Source organism: Xiphophorus maculatus, chromosome 16 (assembly GCF_002775205.1).
Source record: "Xiphophorus maculatus strain JP 163 A chromosome 16, X_maculatus-5.0-male, whole genome shotgun sequence".
In the NCBI taxonomy this organism is placed as follows: domain Eukaryota; kingdom Metazoa; phylum Chordata; class Actinopteri; order Cyprinodontiformes; family Poeciliidae; genus Xiphophorus; species Xiphophorus maculatus.
In genome coordinates, this window is record NC_036458.1 from 17658872 (window position 1) to 17671155 (window position 12284).

The 12284-nt window shown below is 36.6% G+C and overlaps 1 protein-coding gene and 1 long non-coding RNA gene across 2 annotated transcripts; one reads left to right on the forward strand and one right to left on the reverse strand.

Annotated features, from left to right (window-relative positions):
- The first annotated feature begins 61 nt into the window (after positions 1–61).
- nubp1 (nucleotide binding protein 1) lies at positions 62–10717 on the forward strand. The gene is made up of 10 exons (XM_005809157.3): positions 62–116; positions 1487–1591; positions 1711–1844; positions 4833–4901; positions 5007–5039; positions 5139–5229; positions 5329–5483; positions 8805–8915; positions 9776–9962; positions 10318–10717. Exons 1-10 carry the CDS (start codon positions 86–88, stop codon positions 10347–10349), a joined length of 948 nt encoding a protein of 315 aa, XP_005809214.1. The 5' UTR covers positions 62–85; the 3' UTR covers positions 10350–10717.
- LOC111611612 lies at positions 10077–10449 on the reverse strand. Its single transcript, XR_002754121.1, has 2 exons — positions 10276–10449; positions 10077–10135 (listed from the first exon to the last, which is right to left on the reverse strand). It is a non-coding gene; the product is annotated as an uncharacterized LOC111611612 (long non-coding RNA).
- Positions 10718–12284: the final 1567 nt, after the last annotated feature.

The window sequence follows — 12284 nt, forward strand, 5'->3', positions numbered from 1 at the left end:
TTCATTAAAATTAAAAGGAAAAAAGTTCCCGGCCGCGCGGAACCTTTGAAGGGGAAGAATGTGTCGGAAGGACACTCAGGCAAAGATGGCAGACGTACCAGAAAACGCTCCGGAACGTGAGAATTAATTTATTATATTTCATGTATTTCTTCTTTAAAATATTATGACAGGTTCTGGATGTGGTCCGGTTTAAAGTGTTGTTTTAACCTTTGTGCTTTGGAGAATATTTAGAGTAGTTTCAGCGTCGGTCTACTTCGATGTTTTCTCTGAATTACAAACGTCGCACTTGTAAATACTGCGCCAGCAGCCGTGACTCTGTCCCGTATCCTTGGAGAAAAAGTCTACTTGAAGCAGCCGGAACATTGAAATGAATGTTGTTTTTTAATAATCGAGTACATAACTCAATGAGAAGGACGTTGGTTATGAATATAATTGCTGGAAAACGTTGAAGCGATATAATAAAACATGTAGCCCCCCCTAGCGCTTCTTACAACTACTTCCATCTCGCAATAATGTTCGTTTATATTTAGCGCTAATTCACGTTTTTGGTGTATTTGATGGGAATATTTCTCCAAACTTACATTGTGACAAAAGTTAACACCCAGAATACGTGTGGGAAATATTGGGGTTTGGACTGTCAGTGCGTTTATGTTATTTTTACTTTGAAAGAAACATCTGGATTGTGTATTTTAAGTGAAACAGAAGCTGACGCATTTTTTTTGCCACCACTGGTAAATAATGGGTGAAAAGCCTTAAAATAAGTCCAGCTTTCTTGTAGCGGTGTCTTGGAAGTGTATAAACAAATGGAGCATTTGGGAAAAGTCCATGCTTTAATTTGAGTATATCTATCTTAATGTCAGAAGTACTGTTTCACATGTTTTGGGTGAAAATCTTTTTGAAAAACCCATGCATGTTCTATTTTCAACTTGATGAAAGAGTCAGATTTTTATTTAAAATGTCCTTTCTTGCCGGTCAGCAAGCATTTAGAAGAGAAACTTTCCAAAAGCATCCTGGATGCTGCAGTATACTTAGCCGGGGGCATGCTTTTTCTCATATTAATCCTTTGTTTCCTGTCAAAATCCACATGGAGAGTTTCCTGCTGATAAACTCTGTAATTCTCGTCTGACCAAAATGTAGTTACTGTTCAGGTCCACACAAAAGGGCATCCATTTTCTTCTAAACAGTGAAGTAAAACCTTTGTGACTCAGCTTATTTTTTTATCTCTATTATCTTCATTTGAGTTGTGACAAGATAACCAGAGATCTTCATTCAGCTGAGCAGATGGACTTGACATCATAAAAGCCATTATTTATTACACATGGGGTGAAAAAAGCTCAAGAATTACTAGTTTATGTTTCCATACACGCTTATCTACCTAGAATTGCTGATGCGAAGGGGTTCAGAAGTAAACCTACTTTACATTCACAGATTTTAATTCAACATAGAAAACATGTTTAGATTCTAAGCAAACTCTTTTTCTCTTTAGACTGCCCAGGCACGTCAAGCGAGGAAGCAGGAAAGTCTGCATCATGCCAGGGCTGCCCCAACCAGCAGCTGTGTGCCTCTGGCGCTACCAAGGCCCCAGACCCTGGTAAAGCTTTTCTCATCACTATATATATATAGATCTATATATATATGTATATATAGATCTATATATATATATGTATATATAGCTTCATGTGGCTAATCTCAGTCCTTCATCCTCTCCAGCTATTGAAGAAATAGGGGAAAAACTGTCAGTGGTCAAACACAAGATCCTGGTGTTGTCAGGAAAAGGAGGAGTTGGGAAAAGCACCTTCAGCGCTCACCTGGCTCACGCTCTGGCAAGTGACAGCACCAAGGAGGTAATGATGTATTATCAGCATAATGTGGTAAAGACAAATGTCAGACTTCTTAAATTAGGTACCTCTCCCACCTCTTACCTCTGTAAGAGTTACATTGTACAGAGCTGTACAATTTAGAACCGATTTTATTTTGGTCCTATATCTGCTAAAGAAACAGATGGAATAAGTTTGCACAATATTTGAAAATTTTGCTTTAATAGCAGTATGAGTGTGTGCAATATTAATGTTGCAAAGTTTGCAACCTCATTTTGGTTGGCTACTATTTTATAAAACAATAGAAAATAGTAGCTTAAGAAGCCACAGGTTACATACAGTGTTGGAAACATAACGAGCAAATTAATGAGAAATGGGGAGTGATAAAAATGTGGAATGTAATGTAGCAGTTGTCTAGTATAAAAACATATTAATGACTATGCTTCCTGGCCAAAGTCACATGACATGCAGCTGGGCTGCACCTCTTAAAGGGAAAGCCCCTACACATACACACCCACATAAATCCCCAACAACACAACTATCACAAAAAGAGAAAAACAATAATTTTGTTATTGCATAATTTTTGCAACCCTAATAAGGACCACTAGAGGTCACTGTAGTGTAGCTTTATGCATTATTTTTAGCTCTATGGTTTCTAGAAGAAAAGAGCCATGTAAATGTTTAGAAAAATTTAAATGATGATTGTATAATACTTCTGAGTATTTAAAAGAGTAAGTGTTTGAAACCACAGAGTAAGACTGTTGTGAAACCACAAAGAGGTTGCAAAGAAAATCAAAGACAAAACCCACTTAGAATACTTTTTGCATTTATTTTGACTTTTGTTTATTTAAATATAGAAGAAGTCCCTTTATTAGTTATATAAATTACATTCATCAATTTAATTAACAAGCCTTTATTTCAGGCTTACAGGTCATGTAAGGTGACCTGAAGTTGTTGATAGGACTCATTGCAGTTTAGTTTGTAGTTTGTTGTCTGTCAGGTCAGACGTGCTGCAAACAACACAGATTGTCCCAATTAAAAAAGGAAGGTTAGCATATGTTGGCTTATGTCTGATTTATAAATAATATGCATTCTGTAAGTGTTTTTTTTAACTGCTTTTAGTGCATATCCTCTTTGCTGCAAACTGGGTTCTATGAAACAAATACCGAAGAGAGGAAATAAGATCTCCTTGTTTCTGGTTTAAGAAGTTGAGGAACCGCAGGCACATGTCTTCCCATTGCACACAATATCTTTCTTGTTCTATTTACGGGAAACAATTTCATACAGAGCTTCACCTAAATAGGAAAACCGAAACCAAAAACTTTGGGGATATGAACATAACACCTGGAGACACAGCCTATTTAATAATTGCGGCGTTGCCAATGCCAACAGGATCAGCATACACACCCTTTTCTTTGGTGTCAGGTTACCAGAAATCACCTGATTTATTCGGAATGCTTATATAAGAGCTGGTGGAAAACAGATGTCACGGTTTTTGGCATGTGTTCCAAAAAATTTGCGTTTTAGTAACTCCTGGTATCCACAGTCTCATTCTCAGTCTTTTTAATCTGATAAAAAAAAAAAATCAATGTATTTTCTAAAGAAGTTCCTCATTCTACTTTCTATTCATTGTCTCAGGCACTCTGAGATGGAGTCCTGAATCATGTAACTCTGACCACTACTGCCACAAGTGGTCAGTAGTGGTCTGGCTGCTGTTGTGCTTTAATGACACTGAAGGTGGGAATGTAAATGATGCATGGTTTCAGTGTATTTCAATAGATTTAAATATGAAAATGTTCTGCTCAACAAAAGCACAGGTTGACATGCCTTATGAATAAGCTGATCAAAAAATCTTCCAAGCATTTTTATTTATGCATAAACACCCAAGCGGACAGTTTTCACTTCAGTCAGTTTTTCAGAGTAGAGATGAGAATACGAGCTTGGAGGCTGGTGTTTTAATACAAACTTATGGATGTATTTAAGGTCTGACATGCTCAGTCAGTTTATTTTCTATGGACCATAAACAAAGAAAGGTTGTGCTTTTTAATACTACAAATAATTAAGGAATTAATAGCATTTTTATTGTTATTTCTCTATCACATCATATGTCGAGAGTGTTTTATTTGGTTTTTACAAAACTTCAGAAAGGGCATTAGAGTACCTTTTGTTAGTTTGTGAATTTCTAGACTGAAAATTGAGCATTTTTCTGGTAAATATATTAAATAAGAAAAAGCAAAGCTTTTAGTAGTTGATCTGCTAATCAATTATCAAAGCCTTTCAAGTTAAAATTGACAAATTTTCTTTGCTTGATTGATTATTTTAGATGTGTCTCTCTACCGTCATACCCAATGCTTACAGTTTAAACAGGTCACCAGTTTTTTGTTTTTGTTTGTCCATTTGGTAGACACTTTTATTCAATGTTTCTTACAAATGAGGATATAACACTGCAGTTAATGACAAAACTAGTAATAAGTTGCATAGAAGGAAGACCACTGGTCAGATCTTTGTTGGAGGTGACAGTATAGAACTTGAGTGCAGGCATGGAGGAAAGTGGAAAATAATAGATAGACATGGCAAAGAGAAGAGTTCCCAGTACTGAGCCTTGGGGAACTCCTGTGGCAGGTGCTGTGCTGCAGAAGCAGATGAACTGGATTTACTGTATATAGCGCTCACTAGTCATACTGATAATTCAAAACTTTTTACACTTAAGCCATATACAACATGCAGACAGTAATGAATGTGGAGGAAGCTGGACTCCAACCAACAACCTTCCAATAGTTGGATTGGCCAGTTACCAAGACCTGCAGGATCTGTTTAGTTAATTATTTAAAACACGTTTTATCAAGGAGGAAAAAATGTACGTTATGCAGGACACCCACTCTGTGGAACTAGTATTGATCATTGCTTTTGTAGAGTTTTTCTTTTTAACTACAAACACTAAATCTAAACATATGGTAAGTTTAGATTTTTTCTTCACAGACTACTACACTTTGTCGTCTGTGTCACTGTTTGTAGGTTGCACTACTGGATGTGGATATCTGTGGTCCATCCATTCCCAGGATCATGGGCCTAGAAGGAGAACAAGTACGATTTACCATGTTATGTATGAATACGACTCCTGTTTTACTTTCGCTTGACTTATATTAACGAGTGGGTGTGTGATTTTTTTTTTTTTTTTTATGTGTGTAGGTTCATCAGAGTGGCTCTGGCTGGTCTCCGGTGGTGAGTTATAGCAATCCAGGCTTCAGTTTTATTGCTCTTATGAGGTAATCTCTGTGCTGTAAATGACTTGCTTTTCTTCTGTGTGCATGTTTGTCGCAGTACGTCGATGATAACTTGGCAGTTATGTCAATCGGCTTCCTTCTCAGCAGTCCTGATGATGCTGTGATCTGGAGAGGGCCAAAGAAAAATGGTGTGCTGTGAACTGCAGTAGATTTGTGAGTGGGGTGTTGATGGTTTTGTTTTGGCTTTCCAGATCTAACGCTCCAGTTTGTTCCCTGCTCCAATTCAGGAATGATCAAGCAGTTTTTACGGGACGTCGACTGGGGACAACTGGATTACCTAGTTGTAGATACTCCACCCGGCACCTCTGATGAGCACCTGTCAATAGTTCAGTATCTCAGCTCCACCAATGTGGATGGAGCAGTCATCATCACCACACCACAGGTACGCAAAGACATACCCAAGCTCCAGAGTTAGAGTTATATGGTTCTTTTAAAAAGTATATAGTCTCTGGCATTTTTCCTATCTCTTTGCTTTACAGCCTAGAATCCATTGTATTGTAGGTTATAAAAAGTTAATTTTAACTGGGTTTAATGGTTACTTTCATCCCGACAGATTTTCTAAATACACTGTCAGTCCATTATACAATGAACATTTTTGCCATCAGAAACATGTAGAAACTTTAAACAAAATAGTACTGGTAGAGAGTAACAATAAAAAAATGTAAACAAAAAAACACTCAAAATATGTAGCTAAAATGAATTCCGGAAGAGTTTAATGCTACATGTTCTGTGCTTTATTGAGTCCCAAAAAAGTGAAAGTTTGTGAAAAAGATAAGGAAGAGCAATAATTTTTTCATTGTTTCTAAAAATTGAGACCGGTGTAATGATTTGCAACATGGCTACCTTGATATTTGGATGTTTCATGCTTTAAAAAAAATTGTCAATTTGATTTACTTTACTGACTGGTGTATTTTTTTATTTTTTTTTTTATTTTAAAACAACACCTAGGATGAGAACTGTAACTATACACCAGAGAAGGTTATACATTTACTTCATCTGTTACAAGTGAATCCACAAAAATGATTGTTCATGAATACACAATGACTGGGAGTTTATGGCTGAAAAAGACATACTGTGGGTTACAATTTGATAGTGGAATTGGTAAGCAGGTAAAAACTGCTATATAAAAATGTATAAAGGTTAACAGCCGTAATATAAAACCAGTTTTGGTCTCAGCAAGAAGGAATCAAAGATAAAAAGTGGAACATATTTAGACAAATCAGTCAGAAAAATGTTTTGACACCATCCTGACTGCAGAGCATTGAAGCAGTTCAACATGAACTGCTTCAAGCTTCTTATCCACCCTTTTATGGATTAGAGAGTTTGTCACTTCATGCGAAATTGCATGTCCTGCAAAAGTAGAGCATTAATTTGGATCTGTAGAGGGAAATTTTCCTGTTTAATTATTAATGGGATCTGTATCCAGTCTCCCTGGATACAGAGAGACTGTCTGTCTGGAGACTGCCTTGTTTTACTTTTTTTAAAATCAGTGACTCATGTCCACATTTTTATCTGATGGTGAGTTTGACATGTAACCAAAGCAACAAACCCACAATGGAGAGCCAGTGCAATTTAGTTCTTTTTTTTATAGCTTTTATATCTCTCTTTCTTTGATTTCTTTTTGTTTTATTTTGCTACATTTAAATGTTTCAGATCAAATTTTGACATCTGACAAAGATATCCTAAATCAATTCATAAATAAGGACATAAAACCAATTTCATATTAAATTTCTGAATGGAAAAAGCTATCCAGATCAACAATGCTCTACATGAAAAAAGTAAAAGATCATTTAAATAGGACCTGTCTGACTGCATGAATTGGCTGAAAGATCTCAAAAAGCAACACATTCTGCTCCAATCTAGAGAAATTCTTTGATATTATTCTGGAAATGGCTAAAAAGTCATTTCTAAGGCTTTGAGATTCCAGCAAACCAGTGAGAGCCATTATCTACAAAAAGCACGGGTAGTGAAACTTAGCAGCAGCAGCACGCCTACCAAAATTACTCCAAATGCACATCAGCAAATCAGAACAACATCAACTTTATTATGAGCAATGACGTATTTTTGAATTTGAAAGGCATAGTGCCCTGTGAGGTCTGTAGTAAGCCTTACTTGTCTCAGTTTATGGTCTGTGCTCCTAACCAGGCAAAAATGGCCGTCGTAGAAGATTTTCCAAGCGAGAACCACTGCTGACCAAAAACATCTCAAAAGCAACAGAGATTTGCAACAAAATTTGATCGTTTTGGAAGATGTGGATAAAAACACCATGCTGTGTCTGCAGTGGTGGCTTTTCCTGGGTCTGGACTGGAGGGAACCATGAATTCAGCTTTGTAGCAAAAAATACCGAATGCCCAGTCACCACTGTGGAACCTTGATCTTGGCCAGACTTGGGTTACGCAGCTGGTTTGTGATCCATGTCTGAATGACTCAGAAGCACAAAATGAAGGGTTTTGGTGGGTTTGCCCAAAGTCCTGACTTAACTTGTGACCTTAAACATTCCCATCATGCAATTATCTACAAAAATGGTATGATGAGAAGTAGGTTCCCTACACCTAATAGTCCTCTGTTAGGTGTAGGTGTTGCATTCTCACATAAAGGAAATTGTCAAATTGCCTTAAAAATGAAATCCTTTTAATCAGCATTTTGTATTTAGTTATGTTATCTGTCATGCTGTTCATACAGGTGGAAAAAGTAAAGAAATCTGTGGGGGTGCACATACTTTTCCATTGCACTGTATGTCTTCTGTCTTACTTTATAGTATGTTTGTAAACATAAAATGTACTGAACGTGTAAATTAGCATTTAAAGTGCTTTATATGCCTCTATCTGTTGAATGAATATATCACGTATTTGTTTTTTATGCTGCAAGTAAAGCTACAGATTCACCATGAACCCAGAACAATCCTCCTATGGTGCAATCTAACGTATTTACACAGCTTGATTAGCTCATTGAGTAAATGTTGGCAGCGTCATGGTGCTGTCTGAAGTAACTCAGACAGCATTCGTTTAAAAGTATCACACATTGTTGAGGGACGAATGTGTGATACAGGCTGTAAATCAGCCTGGGCATTTCCTCTTGCAGCAGATCTGATAAGGGCTGCTGTAGATTTGGTTATTTGTTATTGGTTATTATTCAAAGTAGAACCAGACCTAAAAGAAAAGCAGACAGGGCAGCAGACTGGATTAAAGGTGCTTAAGTGGCTCATACTTGATCTCTGCTACTGAGACGAGAATTATTGTTCTCAGATTGTGTTTTGTTCCAGTCAGTGAACAAAATGGATATCAAATATTCCTGTTGCTCAGATAAGATTTCTCTTTCTGGCTATAAACACGCAGATGATGTTTGTGTTTCTTTTTTTGTTTTTTTCGGTGCGAAACTGTTGATCGGTGCTTGTTTCCTCATACCTAACTGGGCCTAAGCTGTGAGATCAGACCAAAAACAAAAACACTTCCTCATTCCTTATGTCTCTCCATTACCAGACAAATACTAGGCTGGAATGACTGTCGTTAAGAATGGTGGAAAAACTTGTTGCTTTGATGTGAATGTCTTTCAGTTCTTTATTAACTTATCTAGACATTTTTCCACATTAAAGTTTATCATTCCGTTAACCGCTGTAATTTCCTGAACTGCCATTCCCAACCTCAGTTTTTTTTTCCCCTTTATGCCTAATTATCTGTCTGTCTCTTTTTCCTTTTCATCGTAGGAGGTCTCGCTCCAGGACGTCCGAAAAGAGATCAGGTTCTGTCAGAAGGTTAAGCTGCCCATCATCGGAGTTGTGGAGAACATGAGCGGCTTTGTGTGTCCCAAATGCAAGGTTGCCGGCAAATTCGAATCACTGTCATGCAGTCGATGCTTTTCCAGGCTTCTGTTAAGAACTTTAATTGGTTAACTTTATGTTTTTCAAAAGTGTAATAAAAATATGGATACAGGAAGAAGATTAGATTTGGTGAGGAAATCTTTTGTTTGCAGACCAGGACAGCTGAGACAAATGAGAACAGGAATGAGGAAGTCTGTAAGTGGAACCTCCAGAGGACAGACCAAAAGGCCTGTGTGTCAGTGGTGGGTCTCTGAGCTCTGTCCCAGCTCAGTTTGATTAGAAGAACCCACTGCAAAGTTTTCACAACCAAATGTTCCTCTGTGTGCAAACGTGACAGTCATAAATTATGTCTATTTTTTCCTCTTTTTTTATGTCTTTTCTTTCTACATTTTTATTAGGTGTTTGAATAGAAACTAAACTTCAGGTTTTTCCATTAAGAGATTTTCTTCCAGTCTTGTTTTCTTCCTTGCTTTTTACATTATATTTAGAACTTTTAGCACAATCGGTAAGACAGAATAAGGATGTCAAAGGAATAAATATTAAAGGGATGGGACACAAATTAACATTTTATGCAGACAACGTATTAATTTATGTAGAACAATTAACCTACTGTTTACCAAACTTACTGCAGTTATTTAAACAGTTTGGTCAATTATCAGGATATATAATGGACTGATTAGATGGATGGATGGAGTCCTACTTGCAGTCGACACTAGGATTATTTGGCAAACTGCAAATATCACGGTCGGTTTTTATAATAATTATTAACGCCTGGACTCCAAATGTGTAATGTAGGACAGAAGCTTTGTGGTTTAAGATCCAGATTATGCTTTTGTTTTTCTTTTCCTCTCTTACAGAACACTTCTCAGATCTTTCCCCCCTCCAGCGGCGGTGCAGAAAAAATGTGCGCAGACCTTAATCTACCTCTGTTAGGCAAGGTGCCACTTGACCCAAGGATAGGACGGAGCTGCGATGAGGGCAAATCGTTCCTCCAAGAAGTCCCCGACTCTCCTGCAGCTGAAGTCTACCGCAGGATTGTGCAAAGTGAGATCATTTTTATTTCCCATATTCCATTTCTTTCATAATTCAGTGTCTTTTTCTATCCTTTGGAAGTGGGGAAGTATGACGTACACTTGGTCACATTCCCTTTTCTAGTGAAGTCCCTTTTTTTTTTTTTGATGACTTGTTTGTTAGGCTGGTCTAATTCCTGATTAGATCTGTTGAAAGAAGAAGTATTCACTTTAAAAAATGGGAAGCAGCCTACTAAAGAGGAAGGAAAATAAAAGTTTAATGAAAATTGAATAACTTTAGATTCAGCATAAAACCTATTCTGTGGAATTAACTGGGACTTGTGTACCTCAGCAGATTTATCTGAAGCATTTTCTGTTTCTTCTGCCAGGTATCCAGGACTACTGCTCCAATGCAACATGACCCCCAAGACCGAAGCAGATCACAAGAGCGTGGTAGAGACCTGGAGAACAAACACACAAGAACGCTTCTGACACTGACATTATAGCTGCGTTTTAGTCTTAACTATTCTCAATAACAGACTTTTTTCTTTTTTTTTTATTGTCAGAAACGTTGATTCGCGTTATAGATTTGATTCAACCTCATTGTGCTCTCTTTCCTCTAATTAAAACACAGATATGTCATGTAAAAGCACAAATCTGACAAACAACTTTGAATGAATACTAACTGAATGCATTTCCACCTTTTGATAATGAAATAAAGCTTGTCCCAAAAAGATAAATCTCAAAAGAATCTTTGCCTAACGATCATAGTAAGAAAGGAAATCTTTACAAAAAAGGTCACATGTTATTTTTGGGGTTTTTTTTGCTTATTAATATTTTAGATATTACTGTGATTTAAATAATCACATAATAATTGATTTAAGCACACACAATTGCTTAAATCACAACTAGCGTAAAAATTGGTCCTTTCACACTGGTTTGTAGATGCGTCTCATTCAGGTGAACCCGTAAAGAAGGTTACTTGGTTATGTAGGAATATCTGAAGTTCTTTGTGATTCTTAAAAAAGTCGTAATTCTGAAAGTTTAACCATTTCAGTTTTTTAACAAGTACAAATACACCCATATTTTCAGTACGTACAGATAGTTATTTACTTGTTGCTTCTTCCATAAATTCCTTTCTGTTTTGGAGAAATGTGCCCAGAGCCTCCAGTCTTGCATAATTTGTTGCTCTGGCTGGTTATTACACAGAACAAACGACGAAGCCCCTGACGCAAGTGAAACATTTCATTTGACTTGAGCTATTCAGACCACAAATCTGCTAAATAATTCTTTTTTTTTAAACAGACTATTTTATGATTGCATCATTAGCCACTTAACAGAGTTTGTACTTTATCATCTAGCATCTCGTTTCAGTAGTTGAATAAAACCAGAGTAATTGTTCTGAAACTTGCTGTGAGCTCCTCGGAAGTAAAATTTTGATTTAAATTGGTTAAGGTTAATTTTGTTGGAGTCTTCTTATGGTATTTGTCAGAATTGCTATAGGTCTTGCATATAAATACTAATGGCATAGAAACCCTGTGGCTCTTTATTCAAACTGCATAATACAAAATGGATTTAAAAAAAGATATCAGTCTGGCCTCATGGAAAATAACTGCCTTGTTACTGTTACTTTTTTAATCTCTGTATAGTCATTTAAAGATTGTTAGAGTTAATTCTTTATTTCTTTTGGTTGCCACTCTGAAACAGCCTATAAACCTGTTTCCTATGAAAGAGAAGATTAAGGACTATCTTGTTTGTTCTTGTCGACATTGTATGCAGTAAGTAGGTCATTTTAATGGCAGCAGAGCATGTGAGATCATGTTTGTTAAGGGTAAAGCCTTTAAATGTGGTTATAAATCATATTGAATCTACAGTTTCCATAATAAAGCAAATGGCAGACGTCTGAATTATATGAAAGGTGGTAGTGGAGATAAAATCGGTGCTAGGTTTGTTTTCAGACGGACTTTATAAAGAATACACTTTAAATGTCAGCATATTGTTGCATTTCACTTTTCTGAATGTTCCTCACCTCAGCTGACACAAGGTAATTTCATATCGGTGGCTCATTGTACTGAACACAGACACCTTCCTCATTTGGTTGCAATTACTCAGTGTTCTACTATTTACAGCGAATTTAAAAGAATAAAGCTCTTTTTTTGTCAATATTCGGCCATTTAAAAGGAGGCATCACATTTTTTAAACTGAACTGGTTTGGAAAATATAGGTCTAATCTTCCTATTTCTCAGTTTCACTTCTTACAAAGTCAAACTTTCTAGGTAAAAGAGATAGTTTCCCATTTCTTTTACACGTACTAAAAAATATATTTTCCATGCTAAAAGTCGACCCAAGCCTCATT

Coding starts and splice junctions, on each gene's coding strand:
- nubp1 (XM_005809157.3), top strand. CDS start 86: ATGGCAGACGTACCAGAAAACGCTCCGGAAC. Junction 4,902..5,006: donor TGGGCCTAGAAGGAGAACAA/GTACGATTTACC, acceptor TTATGTGTGTAG/GTTCATCAGAGTGGCTCTGG. Junction 5,040..5,138: donor GCTCTGGCTGGTCTCCGGTG/GTGAGTTATAGC, acceptor TGTTTGTCGCAG/TACGTCGATGATAACTTGGC.